Source organism: Bos mutus, chromosome 24, assembly GCF_027580195.1.
Source record: "Bos mutus isolate GX-2022 chromosome 24, NWIPB_WYAK_1.1, whole genome shotgun sequence".
In the NCBI taxonomy this organism is placed as follows: domain Eukaryota; kingdom Metazoa; phylum Chordata; class Mammalia; order Artiodactyla; family Bovidae; genus Bos; species Bos mutus.
This window is the reverse complement of record NC_091640.1, coordinates 45,692,653-45,710,390: the sequence shown is the minus strand read 5'-3', so window position 1 is coordinate 45,710,390 and position 17,738 is coordinate 45,692,653. Positions and strand designations below refer to the sequence as shown.

Here is a 17,738-nt window from a genome sequence, read left to right as displayed (position 1 = left end):
TATTCACATCTATCAGTCTTATCCTTTATTATTTCTGTCTCTTATCAAATTTATCAAAGCTTTCGTAATTCTGAGATTAAATATCAGCTTATATTCTAATACTCTTAAACATTAGAACAAATTAAAACAAGGTGTATATTAATTATGAAAGTTAGCTTTTTAAAAGTATTTAAAGCATATCTCAATAAAATCTACAACCTAGAATCTTTTGTTTTTCTTTTTCTTGACGTAATGCAGAATCATTTTAGATTCTTAGTAATCAAGGTAGGTACACTGCAAATTTCTGGATTCAGATTATCCCAGTATTTTAATCTTTTAAACATTTGCTTTGACTTGTCCAAACCAAATGAATGGATTAGCCAGAATTTTTAATATAAATTACACTGAAAGTGATAGATTTATCTGTGTCAATTTTAGATTTCTTTTGATTGTTTCATATTTTCATTTAGAAAAAATTCTGTTAGCTGTATATACTATTCCTTAAAACTTGGTTGCTCAAAGAAAAGTTGGGGAGGGGAGAATTTGATGACATTTTCCCTTTTCAATTGTTTTTAGGTATTTATCAGTGGCACTAAATCAGAATGCAGAAAAGTCCTTGAGACCATTCTGAAGAACAGAAGGCTTTGCTCCCTCTTGTCTCCTTTCTTCACTCCCAGTGCTGCGCCCGCGGAGTTCATCCAGCTCTATGAGAAGGTGGTGAAGTTTCTGCGCGAGGACAACAGTGATATGATTTTCATGCTGCTGACCAAGGTGACGTGTGACTCAGTCCTGACGTTGTCATTGAGCTGTGGGTACTGCTGCTGTTTCCCTGTGACTCAGAAATGCAGGGCCCTTGGAGCTCTGTCTCCAGGGGGACTGGAGGCAGACAGGCCCTCTTCACGTTTGATGTCATCTTCAAGTAGTCCGATCCCTTAGCTGCTGCTTCTGGATGCATTGATTACGTCATGTAGGACAGTCTCACCACATGTAGTATAAAAAAGACCACTCCCAAGCTCTTTAGAAACTTCCTACAGTTTTGAAATATTCATAATAATAATTTGGTACATCCTTCTTTTGAATGTGTCCTGAATTTATACCTTAATTGTGTTTGATAATTGAGTTGTTAATGTGTCAGATGTCACCAGTTGAGAAATTCAGAGCCTTAGCTATCTTGCTTTTAATACTTCTCTGACATCTATAAGTCATAAAACCTGGACATTTTTTAGGACCTGGAGACTGATCGCAATTTTTAGTAGGGAAAAGCATGTTTTATAGTTTGGGATTCTGGAAGGTGAGATCAGCACCCTGACTTTTCATTAACCAATGCCGATTTAGAAACATGGCCACCAGAAGGAGATGGTTCCATTGAGTAGCCACTTGTTTGTGGCAGCGTGACCAGTGAAGAACTACACAGTTCTGATCCTTGTTTTGTAGGGAAAACTTACCAACAATATCCTTAAATTGTAAAAAAGCTCGCGGAGCTGAAAACACTGCCTCTGCGACCCCAGAGAGTGAAGTAGAGATGGAGACATAATGGTACTGTTAGTTATTGGACTAGATTCTTTTAAGTGTATAAATTTTAGTTTCAGTCTTTATGAAAAGCTAAATACTAGGTAAACTTTGACTTTCAAACTACATTGCACATAATTTGCTCTATTGCAATCAACTTTCTAGTGTAAATAAAACTGCTTCTTATTTCTTTTTCTTTTTAGTTCGATCTTAAGCAATGGTTAAACTCCACTAAACCTCCTCTGTCTGATCGTACCAGGCTTCTGGAGTCCATTCATTTGGCACTTACTGCCTGGGGCCTTGAACCAGATGAAGATATTTTGATGCCATTTAATCTTTTCTGTAAGCACTGGACTTACCTTCTTCTCTACCAGTTTCCTGACCAGTACAGTGACATTCTCAGGCTGCTGATGCAAAGTAAGTGTCTTAATTGTGACTGATTAGATCGCAGTGAATGTTCAGTATGACATTAACCATTCCACAGATGTCATCCAAAAATGTAAAAATAATACAAGCATGCAGGAGTTTAGAATTACTAATCTTCACCCAAAATGCTCAATGAATAATGCCCTAAAGGTTGCTGTCTGTAAAAATTGTCTGTTGTCAGGTTGGGCCCTAATTGGGCAGCCACCTCATGCGAAGAGTTGACTCATTGGAAAAGACTGATGCTGGGAGGGATTGGGGGCAGGAGGAGAAGGGGATGACAAAGGATGCGATGGTTGGATGGCATCACTGACTCGATGGACGTGAGTCTGAGTGAACTCCGGGAGTTGGTGATGGACAGGGAGGCCTGGCGTGCTGCGATTCATGGGGTTGCAAAGAGTCAGACATGACTGAGACTGAACTGAACTGAACTGAACTCTTAGACATTGGAGTCCACAGTCCTGTGCGCACCCCTTTACTTTGATTTTGCAGCTGTCTTGACTGACGTGGGCCTGCTTACTCTGATGACTATAGATTTGGGAATAGAAGAAAATTTCTCCTTTACAATGTGCTTAATATACCAGTTGGTTTCTTTCTAGTGTCAAAATGGTAGATACATTTAGGGTTCCCTCTCCCTAATTTTTTGACTCTTGTATTTTGCAAATGAATTTTATCCCAGTATAATGATACTCTGTTTTTATATTATCCAGGAGAAGGAACAACATTAAATTTCCCAAATTCCCACTGTTTTATCCCCCTCCTGCAGTTTTCCATCAGAGTGTTGGAGAAATAAAGAGTGCAGGCTTTTTAATTTTTGAAATTTCACTCGGCAGGAATTTTATTGAAATTTGAAAAATGAGATAGTATTTATTCATGTAAGCTTCATACTGTTTATTGATGTAATGGAAAACTAAATTTTGCATTATGTCAAATCTTTGTGTTACTTTACGGAAATAGTTTTATGAATTAGCTAATGATCTTATGTATTGGACTACTTGAAGAATGTATAGTCTAATTTTCAAAGCCCTTCAAAGAGTTCATTGTTTCCTATAGCGGCAGGTTGCAAGGTGGGTGGGGAGTGGTGGTACAGAAGTGCACTTGTATAATTTTTAATGCTTATTTACATAGCTAAGTTTTACTCCTAAGTTTTCAAAATTTGATTAAACATATATTATGGATTTTTCCCCTGAAACCTTTTATTTTATTTTTTTAAATATTTATTTATTTGGCTGTGTCAGGCCTCAGCTATGGCATGCAGGATCTTCCTTGGGTCTTGCAGGCTTTCTAGTTATGGCTCACTAACCCAGTTGCCCTATGGTATGTAGGGTCTCATACCCTCACCAGGGATTGAACCCGCATCCCCTGCACTGCACGGTAGACTCTTAACAAAGCACTGGATACCAGGGAAGCTTCCTTCCCCGAAACCTTTTAAAGAGATTCTAAATTGTTTATACAGGCAACCACTGACTTGGATTTAGCAGAAAAGTTTTAATTCGCAGGAAAAGTAGTTAGTTACAGGCTTAAGACCAACAGTACCACCTCTGTCAGATTCCGTGACCTCCAGCCTCCTGGTGTTCCATCCCTCCCTGGCCATCATGGCAGTGTTCCCAGGGCTTTACCCATTGCTAATCTGTCTTCATTTGCCCTGGGTGAGCCCACTGCAATTTCCCCTGGCTTCACTGCCATCTTCTTGGTGTGCATGACTCCATCCAGACCTGCCCTTCTGAGCCACTGTAGTCTCCTTGATCCAGGCCACTTCCCAGTGGTAAGGGCATGAGGGCGTAGGTTCCTGTCCTCTGGGAAGTGAGTTTTGCAGGTAGCTGAGTGCTGGTTGGTAGTCTCTACTTTTGCATACTGTCTTTGTGTTGCTTTAGGTTTTGCCTGTTACAGGAGTAGGGTGTTAGATGAGTATGAGACATCTTCTAAAGAGAGCATAGACTCTGCAGTTGTATTCTGTTCCATGGTTCCTTTGTTTCTCTCACATTGTCCAGCCAGAAAGATGGCACCTTTACCATTCCCCAGTCAGGGGCTCACAGATTCCAGCTCAGATGGCTCTGCTGTGTTCACTCTCAGCAGGGTTCCTGAGAATAAGGAAAATCAGGTGTCCACGTGCACAGATCTTTCAGTAGGTTCTCTTAACTTTGATCTCTTTGCCACAGACCTTTATGAATATGTTTTGGATTTTTACATAACGCTCATTCATTCGTAAAGTACATGTGTTCTTCGATTCACGTTGAAAAGTTAGTTTGTGAAGGATGCTGACTTGCTGTCCTCTGTCCACGCCCTGTAAGGCTCTGCTGAACAGCTGCTAAGCCCCGAGTGTTGGAAAGCCACCCTGAGAGCCCTGGGCTGCTGCACCCCAGGCTGCCAGCAGGGGGCAGCTTCTGTGGAGAGCACGGTGCTTCAAAGTTCTCCTGATGTTTTCTTGTCCGACAAGCAGGTGTGTAGCTCTTGCCTCTATAAAGTTTCTATATGTGTTTCTTTTTCATTTCCTTTGTTTTTTTTAAACAACTGGAACACATTTAAAATTTATATCTAAAAATGCATCTTTTATCTCCAAGAGCCCTGTGCTTTCCTTTGTCAGTCATCTCCTGTTCCCTCCGTCCCCTGCCCCTGTCTCCATGCCCCCTTGCCTGGATCGCCTTTCTCTCGTGCCTCAGTCTGATTCTTGCTCCTCGGTTCCTGAATAGCCCAGGCCCAGCCCGTTTGTATCTCCCCTTGCCACCTTCAGCCTCCTGCTTCACTGGCTCCTTTGAGTAGGTTTCACACAGTTGTCCCCCAGAGCTGTCAGCTTCATCAGTTTTACATGATGTGAGTTCACATGAATTTATATGAAAAAATGGTTTCTTTGCTTTTGAAAAGGATTTTGAAATCTGTTGATTTACTTTTCATATGCTATATACCTTTGTAATTCGATTATAAAGTCAAAGCTCTTCATCTCAGCCTACTGTAGTATTCTACTGAAAGCACATATTCAGTAAGCATTTTTTAAAATTGGTCATTTTTTTCCAGGTAATGGAGACTATACAGTGGCTGTCAAACTTTTTTTATAAGCTTCGGTTGTCCACATTGGACTTTAAAAGTTTTGGTTTATTCTCAAAATGGAGTCCTTACATGGCAGACATGAAGACATTCTTGGGCTATCTTGTAAAAAGGCTGCTTGACTCAGAAATGGCCTGCTTGGCCCAAGACCCATCTGCCAGCAGCAAAACAGGTAATATGCCTTTAGAGCAACATAGAGCTTAGGTGTTTTGACCTTCCATCAGGAGAGACTTGAATAGACACTAAAATATTTAAATCTTGGTGATAAATCTATATCTGAGTGTTACGAAGAAAAAATAGGAAATAGACAGTGCAAGTGTGAACCCATATGTGTCATACCTGTTCTCACTTACATAGTGGGTGCTTGCTTCACCCGCTCTTTGTAAGGTGAAATACAAAGATAGAGGTTTCAGTCTCCAATTCTCTCTTCCTGTTATCTCATTGAGAGTATTTAAGTTTTTATTTTTAAAAAATGTGTGTTATAAAATTATCTCTGACATTGTATTATAATAAAACTTATCCAATTACAAAAAATTTATTGCAGCAAATGAAAACTGAAGCAGGCTTAGTTATATTAAACATGTTTTTTCTGTATCACCATAGGTTTTTAAGTATATAGATAATTAGATTTTCTAGTTACCAATGATACTGATAAAATGCCAACTTTGTTTCTTTTTTTTCTTAATTGAAGTATAGTTAGTTGATGCACAATATTATATCAGTAGCAGGTATAGAATATAGTGATTCACAATTTTTAAAAATTATTCTCCACTTAATAGTTATTATATAATATTGCTCTGTTTCCTGTTATACAGTATAACCTTGTAGCTTGTTTTATAACTGCTGGTTTGTACCTTTTAATCCCCTGCTCTTACATTGCCCCTTCCCCCTTCCTTCTCCCACTGGTAACCTCTAGTTTGTTCTTGTATCTGTGAGTCAGCTTCTTTTTTGTTATAGTCACTACTTTTGTTTTTTGGATTCCACACATGTGATATCATACAGTGATTGTCTCTCAGCATAACGCCCTCCACGTCCATCCACGCTGCTGCAGATGGAAACTTTCGTTCTTTGTTATAGCTGAGTAGTATTCCACTGTGTGTATATGTGTGTATACCAGATGTAGATACCGCATCTTCTTTATCCGTTCTTCAGTTGCTGGACACCTAGATTGCTTCCATATTTTGCCATTTTTAAGTAATGCTGCTGTGAACTTTGTGATGCATGGTATCTTTTTGTTTTTTTTTTGGATATATACCCCGGAGTGTAATTGCTTGGTCATATGGTAGCTGTATTTTTAGTTTTTTGAGAAACTCCATACAGCAGCTGCACCAATTTACATTCCCACCAACAGTGTATAAAGGGTCCCCTTTTCTCCACATTTTCGCCAACATTTGGTGTTTGTGTTGTCTGATGATGGTCATTCTGACGGGTGTGAGGTGATCTCTCCTTGTGACTTGATTTGCATTTCCTTGATGATTAGCGGTGTTGAACATTTTTTCACGTGCCTGTTGGCCATCTTCATTTGATGGACTTGTTTCTTGTCTCTAAAAATTTTGCTTTGTTTTAGTGCTAAGATCCCTACATTCAGTAATCATCCAGCTCTTTAAGCCATGGATACTGGTTTTAGAAGACAATGAAAGGTAAATAGTTTTTCTGATATTGAGATTCCTTTGAAATCTATAGACTTAAAGTTCTGATAATGTTTTGGTACAGCTGATGGTTCACAGATTTGATTTTTATATAGGGCAACATTTAAATTTAGAAAATGCTTATTTACAAAGTGAACTTAATACATTTTCTGTTTGTGGAATTGCTAGTCTGATTGATCAGAGCTATTGATTTTGAAGCAAAACTGGACTCTTATTTCCAGCTTATCACAATAAAAAAGTTAAATGAGTTTAGTATTTAATTTCAGAAAAATAAATGTGTTCTCCTGAATTATGTTTTGATAATGTAACACTGCAAAATATGAGACTCACTTGATTTTACCCAGTATCAGTTATTTTTGGGGTACTAAGTTGACTTTCAAATTACTGGGTGGGAATTGCTCTCTCCCAGAGGGCTATCCTTAAACAGTCTGCAAGCTTCAGGATTTTGTGGTGACTGTGAGACTGCTTATCATAATGCAGGCTGCCTGTTTATTTCCAGGATGAGCTAATGGAATTTATTTTTTATATTGAACTTACTAAACCAGATTTAGAACTGAATTTTCATATAAAGAATTTTTTTTTCCTTTGGTTACTTCCTCTCTATTCACTTTTGGTTATCTTTTTACATGACTTTTTTCCCTTTCTGGCTTTAGGTAGAGAAAACTGTTCTCTGAGGCATTTGAAATGTAACCTGAATCCACAAGGGATGGGTTCACGGGTGTAATTGGATGTAAAAAAAAGGTGCTAATTTGATACTTAGTTAGATGACACACTTCTGAAACTTAATTACATTGGAATAAAGTTTAGGAAGGAAAGTCAATAAAATTATGCTATTGATATTAAAAGCTACAGGTCACCTCCAGGGATTTACAGCCTTTAAAGTGATCTAAATGTGTTTTAGGGCTACATATAGATTCTGGGATGGATAGTAATTTAATCATAGTGTTTCCTTTCTAAGTGTATGTTTCTCTTATTTAAAGCAGCCAGCGACATTACCCCTGGTTGGAGAGTGATGCTGTGGTGGCCTCAAGCATTGTGCAGGTGTTCACTGACTGCATTGACTCATTGCACGGGCGTTTTAAAGGTAGGAAGACATTGTATTATGCCTCTGGTTAGTTTTCACTTTTTCCTTAAGTCATTCAGTTAATCTTTTGCCTCTGCTTTCCTACTTTATTTATTTGGTAGGCTATCATCTTTGAACAAGGAGAGGTCCCCCCTACAATTATTTAGTTTTGGTAAGGTAATGCTGAGTGTCATCAGTTATGGAAAAAAGGCCTTTCTGTTTTGAAATTGTGTTTCCCCCATGTTGTGAAAAAAATGAAAGTGTTAGTCACTCAGTCTGACTCTGTGACCCCCATGGACTGTAGCCTGCCAGGCTCCTCTGTCCATTGAATTCTCCAGGCAAGAAAACCAGAGTGGGTTGCTCTTTCCTTCTCTAGGGAATCTTCCTGACCCAGGGATCAAACATGGGTCTCCCGCACTGCAGGCAGATTCTTTACCATCTGAGCCACCAGGGAAGCGGAGGAATTTCTAAGTATAAAGACAGGTCAACTTACAAAGTATCAGCAGATACATGCTTGACTTAATCTTATAATTTATAGGCAATACATTAGAATATGTAATGAATCCATACACCTTTTCCAAAGGAATAACCAAGACAGAAGTAACGGTAAAGTTATAAATGACAGTCATCAATCAGATGAGATAATTTAGATGAAGCTTGTCTTTCCTAAAGAGATGGGGATTAGGCAAGTGGTCAGGAAGGAAGTACAGTGTGCTTTTAACTTTTAACTCTATGAAAAATAATGTTCAGTTTCATGCTGCTGAGCATAGTTCTGTTTTTGCCATATAAATCCTCTACTTCAAATTACTATTCAAATGCTTTATTAAAACTCTGCTTGGCTTCTGGCCTTTTTTTGAAATCTGTTACTTTTGTTACCACCTCCTGACTGCTGTCCTCTGAAGCTTCTACCTCTTTCCCGCTGTCACCTGACACCTTGGTTGCCTTCCCACTATCCCTGGAAATTGCCGTATCCTTCCCCTGGTTCTTCTAGCCCTGGTTGCTCTGTGGCCTCAGAAAGCTGCCGGTGCTGTGAATCATGCCATTTTTCCTGTACTCTGTTACTGATGCAGTGGGATATCAAAGCAAACACCCTGCCTTCCTTTGAGAAAGACCATTTCCCTTCACTTCGGCATCAGTATCCTCACCCAGTTGCTCTTTAAGTTCTTTCCAAGCATAACTAATGTTTGGCATTTCATTTGAGCAGTGCAAGATCATGGTCACAAAGCCCGCATCTGAGTTGATCGTGGAGCGCTTTACCGATGTGGCACCGGAGATGTGGGTCAGGGCTGCTGCCAGGGCTTCCGTTTCTCCCTTCTCCTCAGTCAGCTTCTTGGTTGACTGCTTGAAGTGATCAAGTGCAGTGGGAGACACAGAGTCCATGAGCCTGATGGCATCTTTGCTGGAAGCTTTTATTATCTGTTGCAGAAGGAACACCTGTTCGCTTAAATTTAATTCCTGCTTTTTGTTCCACTTGGGCTAACTGGTATTCTTCCTTGTGCTGATAAAAGCAGATGCAAAACCCCATCCTTCCAGCTCTGCCTGTTCACCTGGAACGGTGAATGTAGGGCTGTATGTCCTTCGGTGGAGAACTTTGAACCAGCAGATCAGCCTCGGGGCTGTCTGACCCACACGCAGCAGCACTGGTTGCAACCAGAACTCTACAATCACCATTTCTGAAGCCTTTTCGGGTGGTTTCCCTTTGCTTCTGTGGAATGTCTCCAGGTAAAGACTGGGCATCCTGCCTTACGGCCACATTCTGTTTCAACTCCTGGGTTTCTTTCTTCGTTTCACAATATATGCTGCTGCTGCTGCTAAGTCGCTTCAGTCGTGTCTGACTCTGTGCGACCCCACAGACGGCAGCCCACCAGGCTGGGATTCTCCAGGCAAGAACACTGGAGTGGGTTGCCATTGCCTTCTCCAATGCATGAAAGTGAAAAGTCAAAGTGAAGTCGCTCAGTCGTGTCCGACTCTTAGCGACCCCATGGACTGCAGCCTACCAGGCTCCTCCGTCCATGGGATTTTCCAGGCAAGAGTACTGAGTGGGGTGCCATTGCCTTCTCCTACAACATATGCTAGTTCTCCCTTGATAACCACTGTACACTCAGATCACGTCCCAGTAACTGCTGCCCTGTGAGTCCAGTGGCACTTGATAGCCAGATACTATACCGTTACTGCCGTTTTCTGTGTCTTTTTACCCATCAGGTCCACTTGTTCCTATGTAGATTTCATGTATTTCTTAGCAACATTATACACCCACCAAGGGCAAGTTGCAGAAAAAAGCAATGTTGGGGATTGTCTTCTGAATCTTTCTTATTGCTACACATAAAATCTCTTATACTTGATCAGCAAAGCCCATGTCCAGCATCTGGTCAACTTCATCCAGGACAACATGCTTAAGTTTGGTGGGGTCTAGCTTGCCATTCTGCAGGTGGTCTTTGGTATGACCTAGTGTCCCAACCAGGATATTGATCCCATTCCATATGCATTCAGTTTGTCCTCCATAGGGAGTTCCACCATAAAAACAAGCCACTGCCAGCTTTTTTGTGATGTCACTGAAGTCTCTGCGTATTTGACTTGCCAACTCCCTTGTGGGTGCAAGAACCAGTACTGGAGGGGCACAGCCTCCCTTCCTATCTTGCAGTTCTCCCTGAAGTTTCTCAACCAAAGGCATAGCAAGGGAGAATGTCTTCCCAGTTCCTGTCCACGCCTGTGCCATCAACTCCTTCCCACTATGGACAGGGTGAAACATCTTTGCTTATATAGGAAACAGGAAGGTCACCACACGGGCTTTGAGAAGTTTAATCGTTTCTTCAGATATGGGAAAATTAGAGAAAGCTTCTTCTTTGCTCCACAGTCATTTCCTGCTATAACTCACTGTTATTTTCTTCACTGGCAGCTTTCTTGGAGTCAGAGTCAGGTCCAGAATCAGGGAATCCATTCTTCAGGTTGGGGCTTTTCTCTCTAGTTTTTCCATTTATTTCTTTCTCTTTCCTCATCTTTTTGGGCTTCAGTTCAGTTCAGTTTAGTCGCTCAGTTGTGTCCGACTGTTTGTGACCCCATGAATCACAGCATGCCAGGCCTCCCTGTCCATCACCAACTCCCGAAGTTCACCCAGACTCACGTCCATCGAGTCAGTGATGCCATCCAGCCATCTCATCCTCTGTCGTCCCCTTCTCTTCCTGCACCCAATCCCTCCCAGCATCAGAGTCTTTTCCAATGAGTCCACTCTTCGCATGAGGTGGCCAAAGTACTGGAGTTTCAGCTTTAGCATCATTCCTTCCAAAGAAATCCCAGGGCTGATCTCCTTGAGAATGGACTGGTTGGATCTCCTTGCAGTCCAAGGGACTCTCAAAAAGTCTTCTCCAACACCACAGTTCAAAAGCATCAATTCTTCGGCGCTCAGCTTTCTTCACAGTCCAACTCTCACATCCATACATGACCACAGGAAAAACCATAGCCTTGACTAGATGAACCTTTGTTGGCAAAGTCATGTCTCTGCTTTTCAATATGCTGTCTAGGTTGGTCATAACTTTCCTTCCAAGGAGTAAGCGTCTTTTAATTTCATGGCTGCAATCACCATCTGCAGTGATTTTGGAGCCCAGAAAAATAAAGTCTGCCACTGTTTCCACTGTTTCCCCATCTATTTCCCATGAAGTGATGGGACCGGATGCCATGATCTTCGTTTTCTGAATGTTGAGCTTTAAGCCAACTTTTTCACTCTCTTTCACCTTCATCAAGAGGCTTTTGAGTTCCTCTTCACTTTCTGCCATAAGGATGGTGTCATCTGCATATCTGAGGTTATTGATATTTCTCCCGGCAATCTTGATTCCAGCTTGTGTTTCTTCCAGTCCAGCGTTTCTCATAATGTACTCTGCATAGAAGTTAAATAAGCAGGGTGACAATATATAGCCTTGACGTACTCCTTTTTTGGGCTTAGGTGCACCCAATTGTTCCTCAGAAGACTCCTCATTTTTTATAACTTTTTTGGTTTTAGGAGAAACAACTGTCTTTTCACAGGGCTCCTTTAGTTTTTTTTGACCTTTTCGTTTTAGGAGAAATAATGTCATCTTGAGATGGCTCCTCTTTCTTTTTTGCCTTTTTGGATTTAGGATCACTTTTTGGATTTGAGAATTCACATCAACCTCAGAAGGCCCTGCTTTCTTGACCTTTTTGGCTTTGTTGCCAGTTGGCTGTGCGTCATTCCTTGACTTGGGCTTTCTCACACTGTGGTGTTCTTCAGTTGTTAGGTCGCGTCCGCCCCTGACAGCCCCGTGGCCTGCAGCACGCTAGGCTTCTCTGTCCTCCACGGTCTCCCAGAGTTTGCTCAAGTTCAGGTCCATTAAGTCAGTGATTTAACCTCTGCTGCCCCCTTCTCCTTTTGCCCTCAATCTTTCCCAGCATCATGGTCTTTTCCAGTGAGTCAGCTCTTTGCATCAAGTGGCCAAAGTATTGGAACTTCAGCTTCAGCATCAGTCCTTCCAGTGAATATTCAGGGTTGATTTTCTTTAGGATTGAGTGATTTGTTCTCCTTGCTTTTCTTGCTGTACAGACACATGAAATCAACCCCCAGACTCAATTATCACAATCAGCTTTCTCAGCTCCCTGATTCCCATTCTGAGCTATCATGGAGAAGATCCATTCCCCTCCACCCTTATCTGCCCTTTCAGTGAGGGTGTAGTCCTTAGAAGATCTTGTTTTCTGTTTCCTTGTGAGGCTGAAAACCCCACATAAACAGCCCCAGGGAAACTGAGGCTTTTGTTGTGTAGTCTCTAAGTTGTGTCCGACTCTTTAGGACCCCATGGACTGCAGCACCCCAGACTTCCCTATCCTTCACACTCTCCTGGAGTTTGCTCAAATTCATGTCCATTGAGTTGGTGATGCTGTCTCACCATTTCATCCTGTGTTGCCTTATCATCAATTTGATGCTCTGTTTTTCTAGTCTTTCTGCTTCTGACCTCTTTTCTTCCACTGAATGTATGTAGCTATGCATTATCAGAGATGTTGTATTTACTCAGTATATTTAAATGTTTTGTATCAGGAGGCTTATGAGGCTATTAGTCCACCCAATCCAGATTCTTGCAGTAGCCTTCTGTTTCCTCTCATTTCTGTTCCTGCTCATTTGCTAGGGTCTGTCCGCTAAATTGATTCTCCTAAAATTCTGTTTCTTATTCAAAAACTTGGAAGTGTAATAATGTTTTAGCTCAGCATTCAAATGTGTCTGACCCAGAGCACTTCAGTATTACAGGATGGGTTTTTTGGAAGCATCCATCCAACCATGTGGCTCTACTCACTGTAGGCCTACACGTCCTTGGGCCTTCCCACCGCCACTTCTTTCTTATGCTATTCCACTACGTGGGTGAAGCCTCAGGCCCTTTGTGTTTCCTGCATATCTGTTTACGTGGGTACATTTCCGTCCTGTTTCTAAGTCTTTATAGCACATTGTTGCAGTTCAGATCTGTGGGAAGCAGACGCCATGATGGAGCCAGAATGCTAAGAGGTGCTGGGCGTAATGCCTGTGAAAATAAGAGGGGAAGCAATAGAGGTAGACAAGCAAAGCCTTCACCTCTGGTGCAGGTAGAACACCTGTGAAAGGAGAGCAGGAAGGCAGAGTCTCAATCTGCAGGGGAGATCTGAGGAAGTTTTGGCCAGCCAGATGGGGCGTTGGAGTGCAGTGATTCTTTATTGAGGAGCCCAGCCTTGGTGGAAGCACCAGGTCAGTGCTCAGTTGTTGGCTGAGGGCTCCAAGGGAGGAGGATGGCCTTGGCTCAGGTGCTGAAGTGCTGTAGCCTGATCTGTGGCAAGTTCTGTTTGAAGGGAGATCTGAGTGGTGCACCTCCATGGTTGCCGTGTGTTTATGTGGCACGGAGTCCTGGAGTTAACAAGCCGTCCAGTATTTTGGAGAAGGAAATGGCAACCCACTCCAGTATTCTTGCAAGGAAAAATCCCATGAACAGAGGAGCCTGGCGGGCTATAGTCCATGGGTTGGCAAAGAGTTGGGCCCAGCTGAACATGCATGCACACACACATGCATCCAGTATTTTATATATAATAGCATCAGATGATAGATTATGTATTATAATAGTATGTATATATAATATAGCAATAATACATATGTTAATATATATAGCAGTAATATGTGTTATATGTAAAATTTGTCATCTAATAATACATATATATATATAGAGAGAGAGAGACTGTTTTTTAGTATAGCTTTAGGTTCCCAGCATAACTGAATGGAAAGTACAGAGTTTGCATATGCCCTTTGCTCCCTGCTCTGAGTGCGTAGTCTCCCCTCCAGCTCCCCTACTATCACCATCCCCCATCCAAGTTGTACATTTGTTACCCTTGATGAACCTACACTGACACGTTATCGTCCAAAGTCCATAGGACTCATGCTGGGTGTTGTTCATTCTGTGGGTTTGGATAAACGTATAATGATGTGTATCCACCATTACAGTATCCTACAGAGTATTTTCACTGCCCTGAATATCCTGTCCTCTCCTAGTCACCCCTCCTTCCCCACTAGCCTTGGGAGACCACTGATTTCTTTTACTTTCTCCATAGTTTTAGCTTTTCCAGAATGTCATGTAGTTAGGATCATTCATAGTGTTGCTTTCCAGATGGGCTTCTTTTGCTTAGTAATGTGCACTTAGGTTTCTCCATTTTTTTCATGACTTGATAGCTTTCTTCTTTTTAGTGCTGAGTAATACTCCATTCTCTAGATGTACCTCATCCAGTATTTTTGATTGACCTTTACATATCTTATCTCTCTTTCCCTCACCCCTCCCCAGTTGTGATATAAACTCTAGGCATAGAAACATTCTTCTTTTCATTCCCCTAAGATTAGGATAATGCTGTATTCTCACTGTCCACTTGATAAATATTGGTTCAGTGAGTAACATGAAATCCTAATAGTACTCTTTTTTGTTTTTGTTTTGGAAAGGCAGACTTCTAGCTACTTATTACCATCCAGAATGTATTTGTAGTGTGACAAATATTTGAGCATAAAGCTATTGTCACAGAGGCTATTTATTTAGTTTCTTAGTATAAAGGGGCAAGCACTGTCACAGGTTTGTGTATAGAAAATCAAAAAGTGGCCTAGAAGTAAGAAAGTACTTGGCTAATATTAAGAACTGGTAGCTCAGTTCAGACAAGACTGGGCGCGTTCAGGGTGGTATGGCTGTAGGGTAGCTCACTTCAGAGAGAGGAAACAGAAGAACTGTGCATAACAAGATGAAGAATTATTCAATTATAGCCTTTTAGTGAGATTGTCTGATTCAGCTCTCTGCTTTTATTGATTAGAAAAATGAGGACCTGAAAATCAAAAAGAATTCATCTGAGGTCCCAGAACTTATTTGCATCTGGGCTGAAGCTCGTCTGGTCCTAAGAGATTACCTCCTAGACATCTTCTCCTACATGTCCATCCTTATTTAAACAAAACTATCTTTTTTTTCTGTCCATATTTAAACAAATGCTGCCCTTCACCTCTGTTTTAAAAGATTGTTAAAAACATATGTTACTGTTTCATAAGGACTAGGATTGAGGGCACGGGAATGTTAGTCATAAGTCGACTGGTAACACGTGTTGATGCTCATTGGTCATTTTTCACAAGTCAGTGTTGAGAAACTTCCATCAGTCAGTGTTGAGAAACTGCCCTTATTGTGTGTAACTCTCTCTTCTTAGACTAAATTCCATTCCTGTGCATAGAACCAGAAAGTCTGAAAAAATTTGTTCTAGGCTAAATGCCCCTTACATTTGCCACTAGCTGTTGAAGACACTAAAGTAATTGATACTTGTGAGGTTAATACTGAGTGATCAGGTTGCAGAAGAGTATGAGATTCATTTTCAAATGACTTGCTAGAATGATGGTTAACAGTCTAGTTTTATTGCAACAAGTGTTGAGATTTAGTTATTTGGAGTATTTCCTTTTGAGGAACATTAGATTTCTCCAAGGTGCCCAATGAATGGATCAATTGCATGAGACTGAATCCATGGCTAAGGACAACAGACCAAAGGGATGCCTAAAGTTGGTTGGGCTTGTGGAGGTGTATCTGAGTTAAAAAGTCGTATATTTAGAAGTTTTAGGGAAAAACTGCTCACCTCTGCTATCTCCCACATACCAGCTTCTCCTTCCAGTTACCCAAGTAAGTAAACTACCATTCTTCATTATTACTCTGCCATCAGTTTTTTCTCTGGTAGGTGAAAATCTTTGAAACTGGGTAATTATTGAGAACATTAGGTTTTAGACTTTTAGTTCAAATTTGTGGTTTGTGTTAGTTTTTTGTTTGTTTTAAAGATAAACCCAAAGGTATTCAGCTGTATTTTCTTTTTCAATTTTAGATAAGCTCTTGCCTGGTGATGAAGGAGCCCTTCGGTTACATTTGATGCATTACTGTGAAGCATGTACAGCGCCCAAAATGCCAGAGTTCATTCTGTATGCTTTTCACAGTGCCTACCAGAAACTTCCGTGGCGGGACCTGCATCCTGACCAGATGCTCATGGAGGCCTTCTTCAAGGTAAGCCCTTTACTTTCCATGCCACAGCCTGGCATCTTGGGAGCAGCCTGTTCACTGTGGGTTTTCGGCCCAGTTGCTGTGTGTGCTGGTGTGGACCCTGCTCACATTCTCAATTGCCTGGATGGTGCTTATGTCAAGCAGCATCCTATGGACATCATTTTACTGTGTTAGTAAGACAGCATTTACAGAACCATTTTTAAAGCTCCCAGAAAGATTTTGTCTGTAATATAGCAGTCATCCCCTTGATGTTCGTGATATTGTCATGGCAGTACATAGTGTAGTGACTTCATCACACTCAGTCTTGGTGTTTCTGTGTATGCACGTATGCATGTTTTTCTATGAAAGTATCATTAAAACTTTTTATTGTTAAATTTCTATTGAAGTAAAATGTAAATTGATACTTAAGCATTAGTTTCTTTAAGTAGTTATGTAAGGGATAATTAGCTTATAGGTGACAAAAGTGTTACTGTAGCAGCCAGTAATGGATCATAGGCATGTGAAGACCTGGAAAGGCCTGGAAAAAGTCCCAGTAAGAGTGTGCGAGTTTTTGGAGTAGAAGCAGTAGGTACAGAAAACAGGCACAGTAGTGTCACATACTAGTGGGGCGTTTTTGTTGCTGTTCTTAAGTTTCTATTTTAAAAAAGTCTTTAATCTGTCTTAGCTTTTTATGATCACTTTAGTTTTATTTGTTCATAGTCACCAGTTCATTTGTGTTCATTGTTAACCTAATATCACATTTATTATTGAGACACTTTAAGTGCTTTAATTATTGCAGACCCATAATTATTTATGACACTGAGTAAAATCTAATGCAGTCTTTTAGTGTTCCAATGGTGTTCTTGTCAGCCACACCTCTGTAGCTGAGCTCTAAGGAAAGCTGAGGACAGTTGTCTTAGTAAAATACAAGGTTAAAAATGATTTTATAGCTAGGTTTAGTATATGAGACAGGCATTACGTAAATATTCATCATTATTATGAATACAGAATTGAACCTTTGTTTAAAGAGCTGTAAGAGAATGTTTAAGAGGGCAGCATTAGCTATATGACAGATTAAATAGAATGGTCCATAAAGGGTTGCTGTAGACTTTGTATCTCTAGTAGCTTTAGTCTAAGGATAGATGACTGCCCTGCCCAGAAGCTGGGAAGCTTTTAGTTCCATGAGTCTGGTGGCGTAGTAAAGTATGGTTTTGAGGGGGTTGAGGGTCAAGATAGAGAATAGATTATAAAGGAGGATGAAAAAGGGAGAAAGAGTAAATAGCGTGATATAATTATGGTAATAACTGGAAGACATGAATCATCATCAGATTCCATTGATTGTGATTTTACAAATGGAGTTGAGCTTTTTAATCTTCTTTTAAAAAAAGGAAAAATTTATAGCTAGACATATTTTATTTTAAACAGGCTTGAAATTGACTTGTAAGAGATAACTTTGATATTGATTATATAGTAATACTTCATAATACATTTGCCCCCTCATCCCTAATATAGTTTAAATAGGACTTAATTAAACATTATGCAGTCATCAAAAATTATGAAGACTAATGATACAGAGATGTA

General features: G+C 40.6%; 1 protein-coding gene and 1 pseudogene across 2 annotated transcripts in view; one reads left to right on the top strand and one right to left on the bottom strand.

Moving 5' to 3' along the window:
• EPG5 (ectopic P-granules 5 autophagy tethering factor) overlaps positions 1-17,738 on the top strand; it is a 132,080-nt gene that overhangs the window by 90,045 nt on the left and 24,297 nt on the right. The window contains exons 30-36 of one of the 2 annotated variants that reach the window (XM_070361935.1): positions 556-750; positions 1,692-1,905; positions 4,203-4,351; positions 4,924-5,125; positions 6,521-6,593; positions 7,586-7,686; positions 16,006-16,181. In XM_070361935.1, coding sequence (XP_070218036.1) covers positions 556-750; positions 1,692-1,905; positions 4,203-4,351; positions 4,924-5,125; positions 6,521-6,593; positions 7,586-7,686; positions 16,006-16,181 — 1,110 coding nt within the window. Of the gene's footprint in view, positions 1-555; positions 751-1,691; positions 1,906-4,202; positions 4,352-4,923; positions 5,126-6,520; positions 6,594-7,582; positions 7,687-16,005; positions 16,182-17,738 lie in introns of both variants that reach the window. The other variant, XM_070361934.1, reaches the window with a different exon arrangement.
• Positions 8,357-10,661, bottom strand: LOC102277286 (nucleolar RNA helicase 2 pseudogene; annotated as a pseudogene).